Source organism: Lissotriton helveticus, chromosome 2_1 (genome assembly GCF_964261635.1).
Source record: "Lissotriton helveticus chromosome 2_1, aLisHel1.1, whole genome shotgun sequence".
Taxonomy (NCBI): Eukaryota; Metazoa; Chordata; class Amphibia; order Caudata; family Salamandridae; genus Lissotriton; species Lissotriton helveticus.
Window position 1 is genome coordinate 1,643,074,700 of NC_136059.1, and position 27,223 is coordinate 1,643,101,922.

The 27,223-nt window shown below is 44.6% G+C and overlaps 1 protein-coding gene across 3 annotated transcripts in view; it reads left to right on the forward strand.

Annotated features, from left to right (window-relative positions):
* The window catches only part of LEF1 (lymphoid enhancer binding factor 1), a 247,784-nt gene that overhangs the window by 186,090 nt on the left and 34,471 nt on the right, over positions 1-27,223 (forward strand). For 2 of the 3 annotated variants that reach the window (XM_078676590.1, XM_078676592.1), the window contains 2 exons: positions 3,568-3,675; positions 13,393-13,441. In XM_078676590.1, the coding sequence (XP_078532716.1) occupies positions 3,568-3,675; positions 13,393-13,441 (157 nt within the window). Of the gene's footprint in view, positions 1-3,567; positions 3,676-13,392; positions 13,442-14,034; positions 14,079-27,223 lie in introns of all 3 variants that reach the window. The other variant, XM_078676591.1, reaches the window with a different exon arrangement.

Consider the following 27,223-nt stretch of genomic DNA (forward strand, 5'->3'; position numbering starts at 1 on the left):
CCGGAGTCAGGGACTTTGCTGCATTTGCTCTCCCCGGACCTCGTTTGAATTGGGCGGCCCCTACACGGAGTGCTGTCTTGCTTGCCCTGGCTACTCTGCGGATCGACCTGTCCTTGAAATGCCTGGACTTGGAGTTGCGGATCGCCGCCATGGTTGCTCGGCCATTTTGTGTCGCGGTGTCGTCTCCCCGAGTTGGTATTGTTGAGACTCCTCCAGCTGCTGTGCTGGGATATCCGGCTGAGTGTTCGATTCTATGGGATCGAGTGGACCCGGTGCCGATGCTGCAGTGTTTCCTACATCCTGATTTCTCTGCTTCGTGCTGGACAGCCCAGATTTTGTGCTTGGCCACGTGGATCTTTGGTGTACTTTTGCATTCTGACTGCTGCCGAATTTTCCTGGTTGCTTCTTGTTGGCCGGGACGGTGTTCCGTGCAGATCCCACTTGCCTTCCCTGACTGGTATGGACCCACTGTATCATGCTGTTCCTTGGCCGTGCCGGGGTCTGGCAGCTCTGCTCTTCATAAAAGTGGACAGGGGTGATCGTGCCTGGGGGCCTGCGGGGCTTTCGTTTTGTTAAATGGCGTCTCCGGGCCTCATTGTTTGGACAGTTCCTGTTTCCATCCTCTGTGTAGGCTTTTCTCAGTCTCCTCTCTGACCTCGATTAGTGATCCGTTGTTGCGGGTGGGGAGGTGTTCTGTATTTCGATCGCCGGCTCCTCTCTTCTTTCTCTCCTCTTTTCCTCTCTTTCTCTCCCTTTCTCCTTTTTCTTTCTCCGTTATTATTCCCTTTCTCTTTCTTCTATATTTCGGGTGACTCTGGGCGACAGGCACGCTGTTTAGTGGGGTAGGCCATAGCCATTACAGTGATGTAAGGTGGGGGGGGGTATTTGTTATTTTAGTTTGTTTTATTCTATGGTCCCTTTTTGCTTTCTTTCTAGGGGGTGGGCTATGTCCCTTTGTTTTTTCTCCTTCGTTTCGTAAGTGTCTGCACTTTCTCCTGTTTCGGGGCGGGAGGGCTATCTATGTGGCGTCCCATTCAATCGCTTGCTATGATTTGTCTTTTATATTTGAACCCTATGAGGGGCATAGGATGTCTTTGGGCCTCGCCCTACTGTGGTTATCTGACTGCGTGGGGGTCTGTATCCCTCCCGTCCCCCCCCCTCTTTTTCTGTATATGTTGCATGACGCCCTGGTAGATATGGCTGCTGCCTCCTCTATAAATCATAAAATGAAACCTTTCTTATCCTGGCGCTTACTGTGTAGCGATTTTATTCCACGTCTATCCTGTATTCATTTTACCGTACACATTGATGTTGCTTCTCTTTGACTCTCCTGATTTTGCGGCCGGCCCCTGTGGTTGTAGGCCTGCGCTTGTACTGATACGTGTCTCTCAATAAAGGTTTAAAAAAAAAAAAAAAAAAAAAAAAAGAAGGTAAAAGTCTTGAACGCAAATCATTTTACAAGGAATCAAGCATTGGCAAAGTCAATAGGTCTACTTGTGGGCGAGCTATTAGCTTTTCAAATCAGGTTGGGGTGGAGAACGTGAGGGCAGGTGGGGTGGAGAACATGAGGGCGGGAGAGCAGCAGTGGGGTGGAGAACGGGAGGGTGGATAATCATGGACATCAGGACGATAAATAAAGAGCTATGAAGCATCATAGCACTTTTTTCATTCTGTTTGGGGGTGGAAAAGAAACAGAGATTGGGTGGGCGGGATGGGACAGGTGGAAGGCTAAGAAGAAACAGACTGGGGCAGGTGGGAGGACAAGAAGAAACAGGGAATGTGTGGGTGGGTGGTACTTTTAAGAAGAAAAAGGGATGGGCAGGTGGGAGGTGATTAAGAAATTGGGACTGACGGGTTGAGGGGAATAAGAAACAGGGACGGGCAGGTGGGAATGTAAAAAGATACAGATAGGCGGGTGGAAGGGAAAGAAGAAACATGGGCGGGTGGGAGGGAAAGAAGAAACATGGGCGGGTGGGAGGGAAAGAAGAAACATGGGCGGGTGGGAGGGAAAGAAGAAACATGGGCGGGTGGGAGGGAAAGAAGAAACATGGGCGGGTGGGAGGGAAAGAAGAAACATGGGCGGGTGGGAGGGAAAGAAGAAACATGGGCGGGTGGGAGGGGAAGAAGAAACATGGGCGGGTGGGAGGGGAAGAAGAAACGGGAGTTTGGGAGGGGAAGAAGAAACTGGAGGGTGGGAGGGGAAGAAGAAACGGGAGGGTGGGAGGGGAAGAAGAAACAGGGAAGGGGATGGTGTGAGAGGAACAAGAAATAGGGGTGAGAGGGGAAGAAGATACAAGGTTGGGGCGGGTAGTAGGGTAAGAAAAAAAGGGGTGGGGTGGGTGGTAGGGTAAGAAGAAACAGGGGTGGGGCAGGTGGGAGGGGAAGAAGAAACAGGGGTGGGGTGGGTGGGAGGGGAACGAGAAACATGGTTGGAACGGGTGGGAGGGGAAGCAGAAACAGGGAGTGGAGGGTGGGTGGGGGGAGGAACAGGGGCGTGGAGGGGAGGGAGAAACGGTGGGCAGGTGTGAAGGGATGGGTAAACAGGAACGGGTCAGGTGGGAGGAGAAGAAGAAACAGGGACCAAGGGAAGGGAAGAAAAACAGGGTCCGGCAGGTGTGAAGGGAAGAAGAAACAGGGATGGGCCAGTCAAAGGTGAAAAAGAAACTGATGGGAGGGGAAGAACAAACAAGGACGTTGGCAGGGGGCTGTATAAGATCAACAAGAACGGGGTATGGGAGCAGAGCAGACACACAGATGGGGTAGAAGGATTAATAGCAGCGCAGACGGGGTGAAATGGTTAGAAGCATTGCGGATGGGATGGAAGGTAGTAGAAGAAGAAACAGGAACGGAGGGCAGGGGGGCAAGATAAGCAGCAACAATGATGGGGGATGGGTTGGAGGGGAAGAAGCAACACAGACAAGGAAGGTGGGAAGGGAAGAATCAAGAAAATAAAAAAATATATAGTACCTTAGTCACAGCACCAGAATCAGAGGGACCTTAATACATCTGAAGCAATCAGTACATAGTCCGTGCTCCTGCAGAAAGAAGGGGAAGTGAAGACAGCTTGCACAACCCAATTAGAAGGCAGCAAGTGAGAGGGACAATGAAGCCCACAATTAGTAAGCAAAGGGCAGCCTCCAAGTCCCTTATACTACAAAATATTTCTTGCAAGTGAGAGCACATGCGCTAGCGCGTTTCACTCAGTCAGGCGAGACTTAAAAGGCTGAAACCCTAGCCTTTCTAACAAATGTCTCCATTAATTACATGTCTGGCTACCACATGCAAATCAATCCATTTTGTCTCAAAACATTATCTTGTGGGAGGTCCATGCAATGCAGGAGGCACAGGTTGACCCGCCCATTAAATGGTAGAATATTGCACAGCAGCATGTGAATCCATAATAGCTTCAAGCTCAAAACTGTTGTCAGAAGTTAGTATCTTTTTCCTTTCTCTTCTCTTAGGGATCATGGAAAGTAGGGCGGAAATGTCCCAAAATTATTCTTTATATAACTGAAGTGATTTTGTTGCATTTTGTAGTCTAAGACTGCCACTTGTTGTTATTTTCAGTGGCATGCTCTTTCCCGAGAAGAACAGGCTAAGTATTATGAATTAGCCCGAAAAGAAAGGCAACTACACATGCAGCTGTACCCCGGCTGGTCTGCACGAGACAATTACGTAAGTGTTTGACTTCCTCTACTTTTCAAGTATTGATTATCTTTTCTAATGTATCATGTGGATGTGAAATGAAAATAAAGTTGATTTAAATGGGATTTATTGCTTTGATGATGATGACTTTTGCCTGGATTTAGTGAAGCATATTAGCTTATTCCTGCTCCAGATTTAGATGGGCGAGGAGTACCCAGTTAAAGTGAGTAAACAAACAACAAATGAAGGAATGTTGTCAGCGTTTTTTTGTACAAATTTCACAAATAGAGATGGCAATTCATGGAGAAGAGTTATGGCATAGTAGTTGCAACCCAGGTATCAGACTCATATTTGGATTATTCTAAATAACCTTTCTGCCCAAAGGTGTCACCTGTAGGGGAAAAGTGGAATTGATGCTGAAGTTCCCAAATACTGATTGATAGAACCCGGATCTACAGAATTTTAAGAGCGTACATTCCATTCGCAACAGCGGAAAACTTTCAGGCAGGTGAACCATTGCCGCAGTCCATTTACCACTGCCCTCCATTTAGAAAAGCAGTGTTAATGTGGGCTTTTACAGGACAGGTCGGGCCGGGCCATTGGGGAGCTTGAGAACTCTCAGAAAGAATGCTGTGTAAATTCACACAATATCTTGATGCATTTTCCCTCCCTAAAAAAACACATACCATTTATCTCTGCAAAAGTGCTAATTGGAGGATCACATCTAGAGGTTGGCAGGTGCAGGGAATCCTGACTTCCGCCTGCCTCACATTTCACCTGCCCAATGTAGACGTGAGAGAAGTGCAGGTTTTCCTCTTGCGGAAAGTCAGCTGCCTTGACTGCCACTAGACACCAGGTCACAGTGCCAGTAATCCTACCCAATTTACAGCACAGTGACCGCCGCTGGTTTTGTGGCATGGTGGACACAGACAGGGAAAACCTACAATTGAGTTTAAGCTCAGATAGAAAACTGTACGCAATAAGACCATTTTTTTCAGTTTATACAAACTCTCATTTTGGGTGGCAGTGGAAAACCTAAATGAACGCCAAGTGGGTAAAAAAAATCATGGTGGCTGCTCAGCATTCATCTGTGCCTTCAGCAAATTCGCTTGCTCCGTTGGCGAATGCCCTGAAGGCACAGAGATCTCTGCCAGGCAGGCAGCCATCTTTAAGCATGGCCCGTACTCCTCCTCTAGCGGAGCGGAGGCCAACGCCTGGGTTCCCATGACTCTCTTAGTCTCTAAATGCCAACCAGCCTCCTTAGAGAGGACAATTGGAAGGACTGTAGGTTATCAGAGATTAACTGTGGGGAGACTATTCAAATGCTTAAACACGATCCTCCTCCCATAAAAAAGATTTTTCTTTGCAAGGGTATAATTTAAAAAAATCTAATACTCTTACAGTGAAACAGTGTTAGTGTAATTGTAAATGGTATTTATATAGCGCGTACATCCCCTGAGGAAGCATTGAAGTGCTTTGCGAGAAGTAGCACCCTACTCTGGAACCCAAGATTAGAGGTTAATAGTTAGCATAGTAGTAAAATGTGTTCTTTTTTTTTGCATTCGTTGTGTTAAGTTTGAGTTCTTGATTTCGTCTTTGTTTAGTAGAGTTTAAAGTAGGGAAATGTTTATGGGAATGAATTTGCAAGGGGAAATAGTAAGTTGTTTTCATAAGTAGAGGTTTTGTTTGCCTATTAGTTGGGTGACATGACTTAAAAAAGAGAGGAAGGTTGGATAAGGATGTTTAGAGGTTCATAGTAGTCAGAAAGGTTTGGGATCTGTCGGAGAGAGGAGGGATGGGACAATTGTTGAAAGGAGGATTTGTTTCATAGCAAAAATGAAAATATCTTATACAAATATATGCACATGACAGTTAGTACGATTTTTAATGGCTGGAGAAACTCCCTCTATATAAATACCTATATGTGCAAAGAAGCAGCAATTTTTACATGGTTGGATGTGCACATTTATCTTGTGGTGAAGTATGCATCATTTTCATGATATTTCTTAAAGGTTTGGTAAAAGGTATAATCTTCTCTATATATGTAGCTATATTTGTATAGAAACAGCAATTATGACATTGTCTTATATACACACATGTATCTTTTGGAGTAATGAACAAGTTACTTACCTTCGGTAAGGCCTTAACTGGTAGAGACTCTATCTAGCAATAGAATCCCCACCTCTATATCAAATGGCTGACCTTTTGTGTAGCCACAAGGATTCAAATGCTGTAAGATGCCTTTCTTCTACAATTCCCAGGTGGCACCTGGGACTTGGACTGGACTGTGTTGGTGACTTCTTCTGGCATTGAAAGCTTCTAACTATCCCCCCCCCCCACCCCCACGCTGCCTGCCACCCCACCACACCTCAAGATCCCGAGGGCTTAGAGGTGTATTCCTGTAGTTGCTTGGGCACCAGGAAAAAGTTTGGAAACTTTTGAAAGCACTAAGGGGATCTACTGCAGAAAAAGTACTTGACCACTAGCTCGATGTATTAGACCGAATTTCATATTTTTTACCCCGTGAAAGGCTCAGCAGTTCTGAAAAAAATGACAGCACCTTTCTGGAAACTTTGTCAGGCAAGAACCTCAAAAGCTCCAGAGCCTACGTAGGGCCAGGCTGCGGCAGATATCCAAACGGCATTTCCATGGTTGCAGATAGAATTTCAAATCTGCCCCATGGGGGGACATTGCTTTCTTCGTTATGGTATTCGGGTGGACATAGAAGGATGCACATGCATGTGTATATTTGTGTGTGTAGGTTTGTATGTTTCAGTGTTTAGCACAAGTCCTTATTCACTCTTTTCACAATGTAGCTATATAGTAGCAGTTCGTGTCAGACAGCAGAACTTCATAAGGGTTGTTTAAAGTGCTCAAAATGTAAATATTTTGGGGGGAAATGGAGGTTTCCAAAAGTCAGACAAACACTTTCATGTGCATACATTTTAAACTCAATGCGACCTTTGATACTGGGGTACCTTAAACATGGGCTCAAAGTAAATAGGTTTGCACTATGGGGCAGATTTATGAGGCCCTTGTGCCACGTTTACGCCGCTGTTGCGTCACGCAAGGCGGCGTAAACGTGGCGCATCCCTACGAACGATTTACAACGTGACGCATCTAGGCAGATGCGTCACGTTGTAAAGCCCTGCGCCGCTTGTGGGCGTTCCGGTGCAGGGTGGGCGTTCCGGGGCAGGTGCGCCTCGCAAAAGTGGCTGAGTGAAAACTATAAGATTTCACTCAGTCACTTTCAGGCCAATGCTGCGTCAAAAGCCTGCGCCTGCTTGAAGCAGGCGTAGGTCTTGACGCAGCATTGTTAAGATGGGGCACCCCCGAGCCTTGCTGGAGCTGCATCGCGCTTGCGACGCAACTCCAGCAATGCGCCACCTTAACGGCACAGATGCGTCACGCATCTGTGCCGTTTTTGCCCCATGGTGCGCCGCATTGTAAATGCAGCGCACCATGGGTGGCGGACCTGTGGCGCACTGTGGCGCACTGTGGCGCACATTAACTGGCGCATCCCTGGGGATGCGCCAGTTAACATAAATCTGCCCCTATGTGTTTTAATAGACTCACTTTAAAGTACCTAAAATTCTATGAGAACATGTATATGGATCATCGTGCTTACACACAGACTAACACGCAGTTTACCATGCTTCATTTACCACTGTACGCCATTTACTCACAGTGTTACAATATGTTGATTACTATATTTATTAATATATATACAAACTAATCTAAGACTAGCATGGATAGCACTCCCGTATTTCCTGCCACGCAAACCGTGACCAAATCTGGAGAAATCTAGTCCTGCATATAATTTGAATTTGGTCAGCTGGGACAACACTCCACCACCAGTGTTCAACTCCTATTTTTCCCTTGCATAATGCTCACTAGAATCACCCTGTACCTGACCCAGGGAACTATTTGCTGTCTGCAAACGGAAGGCACACATTAGATCACTCCTCTTAAGATAGAGAAACACTTGGAATAGGGAACACCTTAATGACTTTAAGCGCCTTCATATCTGTGCTCAACGCTACCAGTGTCACAAACTTCCACAGCTTGACTACATCCCTCTGTCATCTGACCCTCAAAATCAACTCTTGATCACTAACCTCCTATCTGATGCAAAGCAGCCTTCCATCCCATCAGCTGACTTTGCTTCTTTCTAATTCTCCAGAATTTCTCTCCCCTCTTCGCTCTCACCTCCCCAACCACACACTATGGTCATAGTCAATGCAGTAGTCATGTGTAAAACATATTATTGCTATAACCTCTTTGTAGGAATTCTCTAGGGTAGGCAAGTTACATTGGTTTGGCATGCAAGCACATTTTTATTTCCCACACAGACTCTCACTACCCTTAACCACACCAAGTGGTGTGCCTGGTTTCAAAGACGAATCACGAAAGGCCTCAAATACTTGTCCAAAATCCTCTTCCACTACACCAAACCCAAACATTTCAGTCTGCACATCGCAACGTACTCACCATTCCAAACCCCTCAGGCAAGAACTCACTGTCCTATGATTTGTGAGCATTCAACTCTCTTCCACTGTTCAAGCCAGTGTTACATTTGCAAAAACAAATAAGTGCCAGGGCTCTCGTCGGAAGGCCACTGCAGATTGCACCACACATTGCCCCTCCCAGCACTGCCGCTGATGGTAACAGCACAACTACTAATCATCTCCCTCCTACAAGCGTAACAATTCGGACTATTTCAGGCCCCCGAAGGTATAAGCATGGCTTGGACAGCATTTAATAGTCATTTTGAATGTAGATTGAATTATTAATTAACTGTTATTGTGGACATCTCTAAATTAGTAAACTGGCAAGCGCCGGTGCTGACAATTAGGTGCCGGTGCGGAGCACCGGAAAACGCGGCTCAATTTAGCACTGTTCAAGCCACTCTAAAAGTCCAACCTGTCATACTGCCACGTGACATTTATTGGCTCCACCCACAAATCCCTGAACCCTCCCAGGTCCTCTTCTGCTCTGCCTATACTCGAATAGACATGGGGACATTATGTGCAATATCCATATGATCTATGTTTTTAATGTAATTGTCTATGTCTGTATCCACCACTCAATCATAAATACCTCCTGTATCTCTTAATTCCCCCAGCAAAACCAGTTATGTTTTCTTGTAGCACTTTTGCTCCTCTTTATGTAGTTGCTTGTAGAAATCTATTTCCTTTTAATAAATACTATACGTATCATAATGGTGTACATCAGATCTTGTGCTGTCCTAATGTCTTCGATGGGGTTAGCATGTTTCAGATCCTGTACTTTCTTTTTGCAGCACATTCTAAAAAGTTAGGCTAGTCCTGTAAATTCAATTAAACTCCAGTTGAAGGAAAACAAAACTTCAATCCCAGTGTACATTAACCACATTGGTGCTCCTGACGAGCTCAGCTCGTCATGAGGCGCAGCGGAGCTGCCCTCATGACGAGCTCAGCTCGTCACGGCCGCTGGAACGTTCGCACGCAGGGCTAATTTCCCCGCTGTGCTGAACATTCTCAAAATGGGTGTGGCCGTGACGAGCTCAGCTCGTCACCAGCAGGGCGGTGCCGCGCGCGGTCCCCCTCTCCCCCGCACAGCAGGGGGGAAACACCCCGCAGTGAAGGGGTTAAGAACCTTATTATAAAGTCTCTGCAAAATTGGCCAGAAATCCTTCCCTCACTTCGGAGTTATCAATACCGGGGTATCGCTAACACTTGTGGGGGAGGAATTACTGTCCAATTACACGTTAATGAGGAATTACTGGGGGACTTGGCAAGTCTGGTCCTGATTGCACTGGTCATTCCATATTCTTAAACAGAATTCCAACCAGAGACTCTACTGATGGAGGGAAGCCTCCACCAAAAATACTCGTGGTCTACGGACTGACAGCAGAATTTATCATCATCATTTGGCCGGTAATTTCTGTAACTGGCCAAATCATGATTACCAACATACTCATAGCTGGTTAAATGAAGGCCTAGAACTCAGAGCATGGTGTTCCCAGGAACACAGAGTCATCTTCTGACCCTCGCTTTGGAACATTACTGTATTTTTTTTTTACACATCTGACTGCAATTTCCTGTTAGCAAACAAGCTCTGCAGATGTAAGTTTAAATGATGAGAGCAGCTGTTTTACAGCATGGAATGCAGAGTGCACCACACCATAAAAGAGGAATGCAGCTTGTGCCATCGACAATTGTCCATGGCCATAAATAACCATTCCAAATGTGGAAATGTGTCTGAAAAGAACAAAAGAGAGAAAATCTAAAGGTGCTTCATGACAGCAACAATTAGGACTTCACAGTCGCTTGGCCTCTGTAAGGTTCTGTGGCAGAGAATGAGGTTGTATGATTTTGTTGAAGGATTATTTGTAGTAGTTGGATGCTTCTTGCGCATGCTCAACACACATTTGTAAGGGGTAATTGTTTTATAGACATTGTGATGGTAGGCTGCAATCCAAATCCCTGCCAAAAGCTCAGTCATTGGGTGAACTGACCTGTGGTTCAGCGCAGCACCCTTGGATTCCATACGCACCTTAAATAATTTTTTGACTTCACATCCCACCACCACAACAAGGCACATCATAACCAACGTCGGCTCATCCACTATGGCGGTGGAGTGTCGCCACCACCCTCCCGCTAGCAGCTTCAAAAGTAGAAAAATAAAACGATAATAAAGCCGGTTTATTATAATTTTATTTTTCAACTTCTAAGTGGCGTGTCCTGGGGCAGGGCCATCGTGGGGGCAGTCACAAAGGGAAGCGGCTGTTTCAGGACGGTCAAACGCACATGCACGCTGAGCTGTCTCCAACCCGAGCTGTGTTGCCGGGTTGGAGACAGCAGGCAGAGGCTCCCAGTCTCCCTGAGAAGTCAATTCAAGGGCGCTAAGGCCAATCCTGAAACTGATTTCATACATGAGAGCAGCTTCTGGATTGGCAGCAGGGGAGGCTGGGAGCCTCTGCCTGCAGTGGAGCCACGAGAGGCGCAGAAAACCGACAATGCGGCAGGCTGCAGACGTTCATTTTTTGTCTTCTTTTTCTTCTTTCTTTCTCACTCCCTCAACACACCATCCCCATCCCTGCTCCCACCCCCGCTCTGCCACTCTGCCCTTGCGCCAGCCACTACTGATCATAGCCTCACCTTGATTAGTGTTCCGGGGTTAATCTGTTTTTCATTTGTCTGTTTTACTTGCTGCTCGAACAGCATAAGGCTGACTTTTCTCTGTTAGCATGTCAACACCACAACAAAGGTATACTTCTCTAGTAAAAAATGAATGCTTTTGCACTGTTTATAGATATGCGCCTCTCAAAAGTTGATACGGATAAAAATTCCTGCATTTTTTCCTTTAAAGTGTCTTTCATGAGTGGAATACCATTTTACAACTTTTACCCTTATTAGGTTAAACCAGGAGATTACTCTGTTGTTTCCACAAAGATTGCATTGCCATCCTGTAGAAAATGAAAAACATAAAAGCTTGACGTATGAGGGTTTGGATATTCTACTTGCCTTAATCAGAGACTTAAAAGAGAGTTTGCTGTTTGACGAGTTTTCTCAATTTATTGTAGCAAAATATATCCAGTGGTGAATCCTACTTACCACAATAATGGTAGTTGTATTATTTAACCACTACCGCGCTACCGCGTTTTCCCGCTGTGCGCTGGAATTTCAAAAATGCGCTGTTTATGACAAAGCCAGCTCGTCATCAGCGTAGCGCAGGTAACGCCCATGACGAGCTGGCTTTGACATTAGCGCTGAAGGGGTTAATAATATATAATATTGTAGGTAGGGCCATTCCATGAAGGGTTCATTTGGGTTAGAGCAATCTAATACATTTTCATTCTGGGTTCTGACAGTAGCTCTTCAACAGATGGTTTGAGTTGGTTTTGGGCATAACCCTTTCAACGATTGGCTTTTTTTGACCAGCCCCTTTCAAACATTGGCATACGAGTTTGTCGTTCACAACTGGGTTCAACCCAGACCAATATTTCTCTCTCACCTGAAGCTCTTCCCTTCTAGGACATATTTCTCCACCTACAATGAAGTATTTGCATTGAACTCTATGAATGACTATTTCACAACTACATGTGTCTCTGTCAGTTCCTTAATGTTCGTTCTCCCTTTCCACTTTTCCCTCCTGCGTGCAATCGTGTTGACTCTCTCCCACCCTCCTTCTTTCTTGTGTGTCTCGCTTTTGTTTCTCCCATCCATCACCGTCTCTTATTCCTGCCTTTCAACAGTCCCTTTGCCCTGTGTGCTCATTCTCGCTTGCTACACCTCTCTTTTCTCAGTGTGTGCTCCTCATTCCCCACCTGCCACTTCGCTTATTCCACTCTCCCGCTCCTCCCTGTTTCCCCTGTGTGTCCTCCTCGTCACCCCTATCCACCCTTCCCTCGAGGTGGCTGCTCATGAGTGCCACTGGTGTCAAGTTTTATTTTATCTTGCCTTGAGACAAAATGTGATCAATGTCGAGATGCTTTTACCTTTAATTCATTCCTCTTTTTGATTTATATCAAAGGAAGGTCATGTAGAAAGGGGAGCTTCAGTATAGACCTTCTTTTTTATGTTATAGAAAAAAGTGAAGGATTATAATGAAGGCCCCCTTGTTACTCTACCTCCGGTTTTCATAAAGCAAAAACACATCTTTATTGTAGGCAAGGGGGCTTTCAATAAAGACCAAATTTTAGATCTTACGTTTGTCTTGCTTCAAGTACTTATGTGTTAACACAATAAATCCAAACCTAGTGGCTTTGTCATTGAGTGAGTAACTATGGGCTCCTTGCAGAGATATGGAAAACTGCAGTGTGGCCTTCTCTTAACTCTTTCTGGAATGGTAGTGTCTTGACAGCAACTCAAATGGGAAGTCATAGTACGAATAGGCTGCGATTTGGGACCACTTTTCGGGGCATATCATTAGCGTATGTGCTATACCTCCAAAAAGTAGTGATGGGCATCATAGGTAAAATAGAGCACATGATTGGAGAACGTGGCTTATCTCATTCTGCTTCCGCATCCCCGTCACTGAAATTGATCAGGGAAAGTTTTTCCCCATTTCTGTTGTCACAGTACGCGGGTATGCCATCTGCATTCCTGGGTAATAGATCAGGAGTGCCCCGCCTACCAGATCAATTCAGAGAAGTCAGTACCTGCTTCTAACTACCTGATTTTTGTGGATCTCATTTAGTGAGAATATGGAAAAGATTGTGTTGTGCCCCGTGTATTTTTGTGTGCCTGCGAGAATTGTGAGCAGAGTGCATCACTGTAGCTAAGAGTAAAATCTTTTTTGGTCTCCATGTGTATATCGAATAGGAAAATGGCTGTAGACAGCAGATGGTGAGATGTACTGCGCATGTTCAGAATATTTGCAATCTGGAACGCTTAGCTAACGAATGTTAATGTTTCTAGATACATTGTGCAGAATACACAGCTGCCCTGTATTCGACTCCACTTTTTAGAGTTACTAGTGCTAACCCCCTGAGGGTGATGAAAAGGGTGTGCTTTCTGAAAATATACGTCTGTATTCTGGAAATACTTCTGAACTCTGGATCCTTGTAGCACAGAGGCCTAAACAGAGAGAGATGCTCTAGTCCAGCAATTCTAATATCTGGTTGGTGACACTCATATATTCCTTAGGATGGACAGCATTTTTAGCAGAAAGTAGTGCATTCTCCAGCCACTTGCTGTGGTGGGAGATATTTGACACAGTCTATTCAAAGCACCTTATTAATCACCACTTTTTCTCTTGCAGGGTAAGAAGAAAAAGCGAAAGAGAGAAAAGTTACAGGAATCTACGTCAGGTATGTTGCCCGCATTTCAAACAGTTGGAAGTGCCATCTTTTTAATTATGTTTCAGTGTTTTTCATTTTGTTGCTTGGTCCTTCTAGTCCATCTTTGCCTTTCATATGATCCACAGACTACTAGTAAAGATATTCATGTTACTCGAGTTTTTCTGTTTCTCCCTCTTATTTCTTGACAACTGTCCTCGCGCCTTCTCACCTGTTATGTCTGATGTACCCCCTCCTTTTCTTGCTTACCACTGCCAGGGTGCGTAATAGACTTCATGCAACTTTACACACAAAAGCATATTGGGGAGACTTTGTATTTCTTCCCCTCTCTGCCCTGTTCCCAGCACGTCTTTTCGCACACAATGAATTTTAAACATTCATTCTGTATTTATGTTTAGTCTGGCCCAACGCACCCACCCTTATCCTTGAAGATAGAGGCAAAAAATAATTTACGTGTTTTTTAAAAATAATATGTACATCAATTGTTTGATATTAAAAACGTGGCGGGAAAGCGTGGAAGATCTGCAGTGTGTGTTAGCTTAAAACATATAACGAATGTACAGAAATATCTTCAATGGAAAATTAAAGGCCACAATCTTCTACAGGTACTGCCCCCCCAAGAATGACTGCTGCCTACATCTGAAGCATGGTAAGATCATCTCTGGAACCGCAATGCTGCAACCAATGAACCTAAATCAGGCAACATGTCACACATAAGTAGCCTTTGAGAGCGAAACTGCTCTAGAAAATAGTAGGTCTAGCCAACACCGTTATAAAAGATGCTCTTCTTCACAAGGTGCCTCTCATTTCCACATAATATACAAAATTTGAAGACTAGGGGCCATATTATCAAGATAGGGCGATACATTATCGCCGCTTTTATCGGCAGGAAACTGCAGCTAAAGCGGCGATAATGGGCTTGATAATATGCCCTGGTGAATTCCCATAGAAGCCCAGGTTCTGGTGTTAACCTGGGCTTCAATGGGAATTCATAAGGGCATATTATCAATCCCATTATCGCCGCTTTAGCGGCAGTTTCCTGCCGATAAAAGCAGCCCTTTCTTGATAATATGGCCCTAAATTCTTTATTATAATGTGAAAACAAACCACAGACACCTGTCGGTTGTTAAATGCCGTGCAATATGTATCCAATGCAAGATGACTCACTTAAGTATTGAAAAGCCAAGGAAAATACTATGTTTTTGTGTTTTTCAATAGTTTTTGTGCTGGGTCTTTGTTGTGAAAGATATGTTTTCCCCCAATTGCCAATACCATACCTCAGTGGCCAGCTGTGGGACTGCTTATGACATTTCTGTCTCTTCAAAGCCTAACAAAGCAGTCCCCCTGCGCCTGAGTCTGTCAAATCCTGGACACACCTTGTATCCTTTGCCACATTTTGAAAAAGTATTTGCATAAGAAGGTACAGATTTGTTTTTCCTGACTACTCTGACAGTTTGTCTACAGATGAGTGACAAAAGTAACCTTTAAATCAATTTAGGATATGCTCTCGATATAGAGGAATTGGTTTTAGGTGTATTGTGTCTAATGTAGAAAGACCTACTTTAGTATATTTATTTCCATTACTGTTTTTTTTTTTTACTTTAAAGTGCTTGTCAGGCATTTATTATGCCACTAGCTTGCTTCCACTGACAGGGTGGCTGTTTTAACTTCTATTTTTCGTGTGGACTTATGTTTAATTGGCAATTGAAGTATGTTCAGTTGGTAATTGATGGTTAAATACAACTGTGAGAAACCCCTTTATGTACTATTGTAAGGTAACTGTGTTTTAGCCAGTGTTGTCTTAAGGATTTTTGGGTCCCGGGGCAACACATTTTTGGGGGCCCCATGTACATCTTTTTAATGCCACTTTTCTGCTAATGGAACTCCACTTGGTGCCAAACAGACTTTCACACAAAACAGTTAAAATATGTCTTTTAAGGCCCCCATAAATATCGAAGATGCCACTGGGCAAAGAGATAGACACTCAGGGCCCGATTCACAGAACTAACTTAAGACAAAATCCTAAACGTACTACCATTTTGGTATTCACAAAAGGCACTTACTCATTTTGGTATTCACAGAAGGCACTTACTCATTTTGGTATTCACAGAAGTTAGGAGTCCTAACTTTACTACTCCTAAACTAAGAAAAATCCTAACTTTAAGATTTCCGGTATTCACAGAAGGCATTTAGGAGTCCTAAAGTTAGGACTCCTAACTTCTGTGAATACCGAAATGAGTAAGTGCCTTCTGTGAATACCAAAATGAGTAAGTGCCTTCTGTGAATACCAAAATGGTAGTAAGTTTAGGATTTTGTCTTTAGTTAGTTCTGTGAATAGGGCCCTCAGAAGTAGAGGTGGGCAGAGAGGCAGATATATGGAAATATACAGAAGTGAGTCAGATAACAAAGAATGTTTACTTTCCTAGGAGGCTCCTTGGCTGGTAGGGGGCCATGGGCAATTGCTCACTTTGCCCATGCCTTAAACTGTCTCTGGTTTCAGCAATTATAAACCGCCTGGTTTAAACAAAACTGGGGAAAGGATCCCTTGTAGAAGTGGGCTGTTGTCCTCCACGCCCCCAGGTTATTGGACCTCATTTAACAATTTCATGACATGCATTGCTGATGGCTTCTAGGCTAATTAGAATTTAGAGTTCTACATATTGCCTCATTTTGTATTTTGTAATGAGGAGTTTAATTTTACATATTGGTTCCTCTGCAAATAGTTGTGTGTTTCAATATCAGGCACACCTGTACTAAATTCTGGATTGGAAGCTTTGTAAGATACCAAGGGCCTCATTTACAAGTTTTTAACGCATGGCAGCGCAGTAACTCACTTTGTTGCGCTGCCCTGCGTCAAAAGGGAAAGGCAGAAATGCACTGTATTTATGATATATGGTGCATTACTTTCCCACTGCGTTGGCGCTGTTTTGACTGCCTTGCGCCAATGCAGGCACCCTGTCCGTGTTGTTGGAATTGTGTATTTTGTGCAGGAAGGCTCACATCCTCCACAAAAACAACCAATGGTGGTTTCCTCCCCCTAGAGGGAAAAATGAGAAGAAATAAAGTAATTTATTCTAGTTACGTCTGCCCTGAGGATGCATAGACTTTTGTTGCATTCGCAGATTGACATGTCCTTGTAAATCTGTGAATGCGTCAAGATCCATGTGAGTTGTGTGGGAACACCCACTGCAACGCCCACGGAACGCCTCTTTGATGCAGAATGAGGCAACGCAGAGAAAGGCAACGCAGCGTCTTGAGCTGCTTTGCCTTACTCCATAACTATGAAGCCATGAAGAGCTGTACAAAGTGGCTTTGCATGGCCCCGTATATATGACTGCCCACTCTGCGCCGTCGGTGCGTTATGAAAAGTGACTCTGAGTCAGCGCAATGGGCTTGTAAATAATCCCTCTAAAATCATGCGCATTTCTGGGAATGCTGTCAAGATAGGAAAATGGAAGAGCAATCTCTGTTTCACTGCTGCTCGGGAAACAGAGATGTTGGTATGCAGTTAACATATTTCCAAAAGAGAATGATCTAACACTAGCTCAACTTTGAGCCTGAGAGGCTGGACATGAGCAGATGAGAAACAAAATTGTTATGCATAAAATCCTGCTTTAAGAAATCTCACTTTTATCTCCTTGATTTTAACTACATCAGGCACAGGGTTACTCAAGTCTGCATGTATTTGGAACTGCTCAAAGCTACTTGAAGGCTGTGTTTGTTATTTCATATGTCCCCATTCTTCTTACCTTCCTAGGAGGACTTCCTCACTGCTAATTGCTGTGGGTTCCTGAGGGTGACATCAAACGTACAGACGCATTCGCAATCAGTGCTTGGTCGACATCACAGATCAGCGTAGTTTCGCCACACTGGAATTTATTTGTCTAATAAGTACTGCTGTTTCCTGAAAAGCAAAGTCTCTATAAATGCTTCCTTTAAGGAAAACTGCTTGACTGTAGGTTTAACTTCAGTGCACATAAACCGAGGGTCTAAGCTTATTCCCACCAAATGGAGGTATGAAAACAATTCCTCTGAGGTTTTGATTGAAGGAGTGTTTGCCAGCCTTTGGACCCTAACGCAGAACTTTATTTTCTCCTCCTCTACGGCCCCAGTTTCGACTCTCTAAGGAGGTTGCTGGGCCACCTAACATTGTAGTTCCTATTAAACACTCACCTTCAGGTTGGCAGGACAATCACTGTGCTGTTGCACATATGTCCTTTTGCCCTCCACAACTACATGTTCGCACGTCACCACTTGAGAAGCTATCTCAGTGGTCTGCATTGAGTGGGGTACTAGAATATCTTTGTCAGAATAGTATGCCCTAGACATCACCCATTGGAATGAAGAATATAAAATCTACACTCAAAGGGACAATATTTTGGTAAACGATATTTAGGACGCAATATTTGTGTCAGACCATATTTGTGAGCAAAGTAGTCTGACATACAATCATGCATTGAAAAGGGTGTCCCTTGCATGTAAACAATTACTTGAGGATGTTCTTCACAGGTGTCCTCTGGAAAAATCCCAACCTGAAACGGTCTTGGGTGCAAGCACGCATTCTCGCATCACCTCAAATAATGTAATCAGATTTCAGATATTTGGTGAGTGTTCCGGTGATAGACTTGAAGGGGCAGATTTACGAAGTTTTGATATAACACAGCTCTACAACCAAAGTTGCTGCAATACATTGCGTCTAAAAATGAGAGAAAAGCAGAGTCACATCTGCTAGGACACAACACTGGTTTCCTCTCACCAGAGCTGGTGCACTTAGTCTGCAATGCGCCAGCACACGTGCCTGTGCCCCATAGTACAAGGGTGTGTTCTTTCTGTTAAGTATAGAGTTTGACCCTTCCAGGACACAAATGTGCTGTAATACCTTTCCTACCTTTTATGTGCGCTATACAATGCAGCACACATGCAAAGTTAGAAAAAAACGTGGAGACTTTTAATAGTTGCTCCAGTATTACACCTGCCTCAAGGAGGATTGATAGATGAAACTCCATGTCTTCAAATGTTAGTTGATGGGGATTTGTGTTAAAACCCAGGCTGGTCGCATGGAAACGGCCATAAACCACCTGTGGTTTGCCCCCGTGCTGCAAAGCCTTGCAAAGTAAAGCATATCACTGCTTATGAGCTGCTTTGCAGTACTACATGCAACTTTCCAACAAAAAGCATGAGTTGCTTAGAAAGCCAATCCTACCACAACATTTTGAGCTGGGTTTGAGTAGTTTTTTTACCAACTCCTTAAATGTTTTTATAAATGGATAACAAACAACTATATGAAAGTGGTTGGTAGTATGTGTCCCTTCCAAATAGTGATTACTATCTAAATTATATTTGATAGAGTAGAGAGTGGTCAACAGATCCACTACCAACTCTCAGTGAAACATTTTTCTAAAACAAAACTCCTTTTTCAAAAATAGTTCTCCCCTAAATGCAATAAAGAGAAAGGTGATGATACGCATATGTTTATGACCTGTCCGGTACTTCAATCCTTCTGGCTGGATGTGAGTAACATAATCTTTTCCATTCTGGGCGAAGTACTCCAGGTGAGCTAACTGTTGGTATTCTTTGGTCTCACTAAGAATAACGAATCTATGGCAAATAATGTTCGAAAATTGATCTTTTATCTAATATTACTTGCAAGAAGGGAAATTTGTAAGAACTGGCTTAAGATTACTCCTCCCAGTAAATTGGAATGGTTGGCTTTGATAAGGTATATAAACACCCTAGACAGAGCACATAAATGGAGGCAAAATGCTTTCTGGCTCCCCTATGAGATGTGGGTACAGACATGTATAAATGAGTCCAATGATTAGGCCTCTATATCGGTCTGCAAATACTCTGGTGGTAGGCGATGGTCTTAGGGCGGAATTGGCACCTATGGTTGAGCAATATTGCAAGATATAGAGTGGAGTGTACCGTACCTGGTTTTTGCAGCAAGATCACTTGAGGCGCCCAGGTGAGAAGTGATCTGAAGCAGACTTCTTTCTCTTTCTGCTTATCCGGGCTATGAGGACACAAAATAAAAAAATTTTTTTTTTTTAAAACAGTTCTGTTTCCTTTAAGGAAAAGTGGCTGCCTTTTAAAAAGCTTTTTTTATTCAAACACAATCACAGACATGTGTCTGCTGACTTTTGCAGGCCACCATCCTTGTGACTAACCAATCAGAATAAGTCGCAATTTGCGACCCACCTGATGAATGTTAATAACGTAGTTTGGATTGAAATCCACTGTGGTTTGAAATGTTGTGACCCAACCTATTGATACACATGTTGGTTCACAAAATGTTACACTTGTTGCAAAATAGCAGCGTTTGTGATTTATTTTAATGCTGCATCTGGCCCAAGCTGATTTGTGCACAGCAAGGATTGCTGTGAATTGGTGTAATTTGTGAGTGAAAGGACAACAAGGGTGCCACAAGGCTCAATGACCAGTTCTATGGTGTGCAGTGCACCCGTGATGAGGTTACAGGGATTCTACAAGGTCAGATATGGTTCTACTGAAATAGTTCGAAGTAATTAGTGTTGATTGAACTTGATTTGAACCAGATGATTAAAACCTAGAGGTTTGAAGAGGTAAATGCTCTTTGACATAGACATTACTTTGAATCAGTTAGTTCAAAAATGTATTTAGTTTAAATCACTATTTGCAACGTATACCTAAACCAATTTCAAAACCTAAGTCTAACCCTCACCTTTACCCTAATGAATAACTTAGAAAACCCTTAATGTCAAACACTTCATGCTTTCCCTCAAACCCCTTACTACTAATGGCTAGCATCTTAGCCAAATATTTGCCCCTTCCCTTACCTCGCTTCTCCGAGCCACCCAGGGTCTAATATAGACTCTCAACATTTGAGCCCTAAACACTTATTCCAACTCCCTAATTCTGTACTGCTAAGCCCTTCCATCTAAATCCTTACCGTAAATCCATACCATGACCTCTTATTCCTCACCCCTAACCTATAGTCATTACCATATTTCCTAATAAGAAAAAACAACCCACCCTATTGCCCTTTACCTCTAACCCCTAACCCTAGAAATAGCTTCTTTAATTTTCTTCAAACCAAATGTCTTTCTTGCTAATTTCTATTCCCTTTAGTTCCTTTCAAACCATTTGGTTTCAACTACAGATAATCCAAACCAAATGATTCAAACAAATCACTTGTTGCCATAGTATTTCTGTGCCTACAGATGATTAAAAAAGATCTGTCATAAGTACCCCCAAAAAAAATAGTCAATATTGAAGAAAGTGGAGAAAGAGAATGAGACAAAACAAATTTAGCATCAGTGCAGCCAAGTGTTACATCGCTTTGTTTATGGGGCAAGAGTAACAAGGCCCTAAGAGACCTCATCCAGTAGCAGTGTCTTGGGATTACTGTACCAAATGACATAAAATGTCAGATACTGCTTTGGCATCTCATAATCACATAAGGCGAATATTAAATTTCAAAGGATTTCAAGATTATCACTAGTGTATGTTTTTTTTCTATGCTACACATTTATTCTACCAGATCTGTTTCATAATGCCCCTAGGCGCACAATTTCGAGTAAATCCTAAAAAAGTATTTTAATGCAATTTTTGCAGCATACAGGGCCAAAGGGTTTCTAAGGGATTTACAAAGTTTCTTGTCACTTATGTTAAGTGAGTGAAGTATGAGACCACCATTCATGAATGGGCTGAGACAGCTGCTATCAAGACTGGACCACTACTGTAAATTCTACCCTGGCAGTGAACAGAAACTACCCTGACGAAATATGGTCACATATTGTAGCTGTCCTTTCCTGAGAAAGCAGGCATCATGAATCCACCCTGCCAATACTTACCAGCCTGAATGCAGCACTGGATGGTTTCCAAGAGAAATTCCACCTTCAAAGAGGTCTAGAAAATGGAACTGCGTCAATACTGGATGACTTCCCTAAGGTAGCTGAAAAGGTGCAATGACGCTGCTATGCTTGCTGGCTAGTTGGGATAGGGTGTGTTGGGAGTGTTTCCTTAGTATTGGAACAGTGGAAAGTATTGTGTTGGGTAAGGTCTATTCTGTTGTGTGTGGCAGACAATGTCAGATTCAGCGTGATAGAGTAATTTGTATCCTGAAATGGCACTCAGGGTAAGAGAGAATACTTCTCCAATCATACAGATGGTCCTTTCCAGAACTCGTCCTTCCTAAAAATTTAAGTATCAGCCAATATTATAATATAGGGCAAAACATACAGTGGCGTCTCCAGTAATGAATCTTAGGGGATGCAGACAGTGGGTCAGAGATTAAACTCATTGGGCCACCTGCAAAGGCTATATTGCTTAAAATGCGTAAATATGACTTTGTATGTGTGTTTAAATATATTTGTAGGTGCATACACACATGCACACAAAGTCATACTTATGCATTTTAAGCAAATAACACTGCTTTGCAATACCAGTAGTTGGGCCAAATAAAATGTGCTGCAAGGTGCAGTGTCTGTCCCCTCCTGCCACATTCAGGAGCAGTTACAGTGGGGCCTCTCTGGACAAACGGAGTTGGGGAGTGGGCACTACTGGACACCAGTGCTTAATTTGAGCTGTGGCTTCCGTTGCTCAGCACCGGCACTTAATTCCCAACACTTGCTCTTATGACAGTCTGTTACATCGTGGCGCTGGTTGTCTAATTTTAAGGTGAGCACAACAGGTGTTTCCTAAATCAAAGCAGATTAAAAGTGAATAATTCCTGCCCACACGCCATTCATAAACCTTTGGGTGGCCAGGAATAATCTTAATTGTTACTTTTGTAGGGGAGCGGTGGTGGCTAGTAGTACTTGGTACTGTCAGGGCAATGAGTGGTACAAGCTGCATTGGCTTTCTGGGAAGGGCCATGGCACTGACTTTTAATATTTATTTTTAAGAATAAAGGACTGTCTGGACCCTCTTAAAAGACGCCATCAGAACCACAACTACACCAGGCCTCTGTAAAAGAGAGCTTCACTGTACCCCCTCCCCAACTCCCACCCCCTTCCTCCGCCAACCTGAGCCGGTTCAGTCAGTGCTCCTTGACAACCGCTTGAGAAACAAAGATGACAAAGGGTGTATCCAGGGTTAACATTCTTACAGTAGAATACCCCTCCCCAAAAATGCTCTCCTGTCCCCTTTTGTGAGCAAACACAAGCATAGCCGCCCGTTAGCACTTTGTTGCCTGGAGTGAAATGGGTGAGGTGTGCGGCAGCGCCTCCCTCGTCGCCTGCCACTCCTGCGTCGCCACCTCTCTGAAAACAACTACTCATTACCCGTCACGGAAGATTGTAGGCCTCGGTGTGAGGACTGGGAGGGCGAGGGGCGCAGCGGCAGTAATTAGGGGGCCCAGCAGCAAATATCAGGGTCAGCCAGTAGGATGCTTTACTGCCTGCCCTGTGTCTCTCATATTTTAAAGGGGCGGCGTCGACCAACAGCCCGGTATTTAGGTTGTAATATAGTCATTAACATTGCCGGATGCTCACTAATGAACTGAGGTATGTAGCGCTTACCGCCTCGACGAAGCGGAAGCGCTTAAGAACAGTCACAGAACAGGACTTACTCCACTTTTAAAATACATCAATCAAGGTTATCAATTCCAGTCGAAGTGTTTCGAGTTGTGCGAATACATGATAATAATGGAGTTTAAATAAATATGTTCTAATTTTTAATCGTAAACACAAGATCGGGGAGATGTGTCCCAGTAGCTTCAGCCAAACACTGCCAGGCCCCGAGAAGGGCGCTGCTTTGACCTATGTGAACAGCAGGAACCCGTGCCTCGTGCTGATGGATGAAAGAGCCACGGCAGGCTGAAGCTGGCGCGTGACATGGAGCCTCTTGGCAGCTTTGAACGTTCATCAGGAATACTGTTTCCCATAGTAGCCCCGCGGTTACAGCTCACAAACTGCATCTGAGGCGCCGTCCGTCTCTGCAGAAGGATGTTTCTCTCTCACGTTCACTTGTTGGGCTGGTGGTTGGATTCGCGTGGCTTTTCTTTAATGTTAAACCCATAGCGACCCCTGCTGGAAACGATTGGGATTGCGCTAATCTGCACGTCTGCAATACTCCTTCCATGCTTATTTGGCCTTCCACCTCGGGACTAGTTGACATCTAAACAAGAAAAACACACAATCAGCTCCACATGCTTTTGTTATAAGATGCAATTTCATGGGAAAAAATGTAGGGGCATATTATCAAGACAGGCGATAAAACTGTCGCCATTTTAGCGGCAGAAAACTGCTTCTAAAACCGTGATAATGGGCTTGATAATATGCTCTATAGAATTCCAATTGAAGCCCATGTTAAATGTGAAATTAACATGAGCTTCAATTGGAATTCCATAGAGCATATTATCAAGCCCATTATCGCCATTTTAGCGGCAGTTTTCTGCCGCTAAAACAGCGATAATTTTATCACCTGTCTTGATAATATGCCCCGTAGGGTTCCAGTTTGGCAAGGGCATTACCTTGTAAGTAAATTAAGTCAATTAAAGAAGGGTTACCTTGGAAGGCAAACCTTGCTCTTGCAAGAGAGCAAAACAGAGGCTCTTGGGTAGACTGATGGGGCCTGATTCACAAACTGCACTTTTGAGTAAGTTTACACATTTTAGTAAGTGTACTCAATTTCGGTATTCCCAAACAGCACTTTTGAAGTCACTTATGTAGTAATTTACAATTTTTTTATTGTAAAACCAGCAATATCTATGGCCAGCCACTGGAACTGCAACATCCTTCCAAAATTAAATATTATTTAACCCCTTCTATGCTCATGAAGAAATGGTTCTGCAACAAGCATAAGGGCCAGTGTCCATTCCGTCATGAGCACACATTATAAAAATCCCGTTGCTGTAAACAGAAGAGGGATTTCCCTTTTTTTTTTGCTTTGGGAGTTGGGGAAGAGCTTCCCCAACCTCCCAAAGCATAGTGGCTGTTTTCATTGTAATGACGATCGCTCGCATGGCGCACTGTCGTCATTGCAATGAAAACAAAACTGAAAAATAGTTTCGTTTTCACTTCTTCGATGCTTGTGGGGCTATTTCAGCCCCCTGAGCACCAAAAAACATGGGCGAGGTATCGTTGGAAAGTGAAGAATCTCCCCTTTCCCATGGTACCCTTCCTTAGTGAATCCCTGCTTGGGGATCAACCCAGGAGGGCGATCCCCAAGCAGGGATCCAACCATTAGCCACCAGGGAGAGGGGAGCGGCCCCTTGGGCAAGGGCCTTTGCTCCCCCTATAAAATTATATCAGACATCCTTTCTGCCCCTCCCTGGGGGTGAGATGGGGGCAGTAGCCCTCAAATCCAGCCCGCCCCCGGGAAAGGGGGGGGCAGAAAGCCCGTAAGGCACCAGGGATTTTTTTTATATACGTAGGGGTGGGGGCTGCCCAGAATGGATATGCCAATGACCCCATCCCCCCAAAAAAAATTGCCACAGTCTTTCTGCCCCCCCAGGAGGGAGATAGGGGCAAAAGCCCCTTATCTGTCTCCCAGGGGAAGGGGGCAGAAAGACCAATAGGCACTAGGGAAATTTTTTTTTTTATTCAGTGGTGTGGGCTGCCAAGAACGGGCATACCAATGTCCCCACCCCGAACTAATAGCCACAGTCTTCCTGAGCCCCTAGTGGGCATATCGGGGAACACCCCCCCCCCCCAACCCCATGCCGGCAGAAAGCCCACTAGGCACAGCCTTGTTTTTAGCAATGTACCTACCTGTGGATTTTGGGCACTAGTGCAGTCGGCACATTGGGAAACCTAGCAAACCTGTACATTTTTGAAAACTACACGCTAAGGGGAATCCAGGATGGGGTGCCTCTCACCAGGTTCTGTTACCCAGAATCCTTTACATACCTCAAACTTAGTTTTTAAAAAAATACATTTTCCTCACATTTCTGTGCTGAAATGTTCTGGGATCTGCGTGTATCCACAAAATTCCACACACCGCACATTCCCCAAAGTCTTCCGATAAAAATGGTATCTCACTTGAGTAGGCGTAGTGCCCGCGGCAGGAAATGGCCCAAAACGCAACCTGGACACACCACATTTTCATAGTGAAAACGGACCCTTTTTTTGCAAAGTACCTGGCTGTAGATTTTGAACTCTAGCTCTGCCGGCACCTAGAGAAACCTAGCAAACCTATACATTTTTGAAAACTAGACATCCAGGGGAATCCAGGATGGGGTGACTTGTCTGGCTCTCAGCAGATTCTGTTACCCAGAATCCCTTGCAAACCTCAAAATGTGTCCAAAAAACACATTTTCCTCACACTTCTCTCTCGGTGGAGGAGTGTGGCTCACTGATTAGAGCGGCAGACCCTGATGCAGAGGTCTGGCCCGGGACCAGGGTTCAATTCCCGACGCGGCAGGGTCCTGAGCCCAAAATGTCCACGGACTCGATAATTCTCGCCTCGGTGCCTATTCTAATCATGGGGTTCCACGCTGCAACTCTGGGCAATAGTTGCTTAATCTCCACTACGGCGGCCCACCCCGCTGCGGGATGCCTGGCTTTCACCCTGGGGTTATCTCACAGGGAAAAAGCCAGGACGGGTTCCCAAGGCAAGCGCCTTGATGCCTTCGGGTGATACGTGCGCTATATAAGTCGCAATACATACTTCTGTGGTGGAAAGTTCTGGAATCTGTGTAGATCTACAAAATTCCACCCACCACGCATTCCCCAAAGTCGTCTGAGAAAAATGGTACCCCACTTGTGTGGGTAAGCCTAGTGCCAGCGACAGGAAACGGCCCAAAACGCAATGTGGACACACTGCATTTTCACAGTGAAAACTGACCCTTTTTTTGCGAAGTGCCTAGCTGTAGATTTTGAACCCTATATTTTGAGGTTTGCTGGGATTCTGGGTAACAGAACCTAGTAGGAGCCAGACAAGTCACCCCATCCTGGATTCTCCTGGGTGTCTAGTTTTCAAAAATGTATAGGTTTGCTAGGTTTCCCTAGGTGCCGGCAGAGCTCCTAGGGCCTCTGCGGCCTGCCCTGAGAGGTTGGGGGTTTGGTTAAAGGCGTGCATTTGGGGATCCCCCCCTCGGCTGGGAAAGGTCCCTTCCAGCCCTTTCGTGGGAGGGGTCATGGCCATGGCCCCCTTTTCTCTGCAAAGTCCCGGCAACATCTTGTGGGTGCTGCCCTTACCGATACCACTCCAAAGTCCTGACTATCTCCGGGTGGGCAGCCGAATTGGACTGTTTTATTCCGCTTGTGCTCGCAACGTCACAGATTCCTGGGTTCTTCACCTGGTGGCCAAGTGTTTTTCTATCGACTTCCTTTCTCGGCCTCCAGATCTTTTTTGTCTCAACCGCGACTCCTCTGAATCCTCAGAAGCTGCTGGGGTTGGAACAATGATTCTTAGATCTCCTCCAGAAGGGTGCCATCGTTCCTGTTCCCGGGGATGAGTTGGGACCGGATTTCTACTCTCTGATGTTCCAGGTGCAGAAGGCGTCAAGGGGTTTTCGCCCTGTTCTGGATCTCAAGACCATGAACTCCTATGTGCCTTACCAGAGATTCAAGATGGTGAGTTTGCAGAAGATTCTGCCCCTTGTTTCCCCTGGGGCCTTGCTGTCATTCTTGGACCTTTTGGATGTGTATATCCATATTCCTATGCATCCTCTCTTCCACAGGTATTTACGGTTCTTTGCCCTAGGACAAGACTTCCAATTTTGTGTCCTCTCCTTTGGTTTGGCCTACTCCCCTCGGGTGTTTACAAAGGTCCTGGCTCCCCTAGTGGGTCAGTTGCATGCAATAGGGTACTTATGTTTCCCTACCTTGATGACTGGTTAATTTCTTCCTCGTCTTTCCTTAAGGTCCA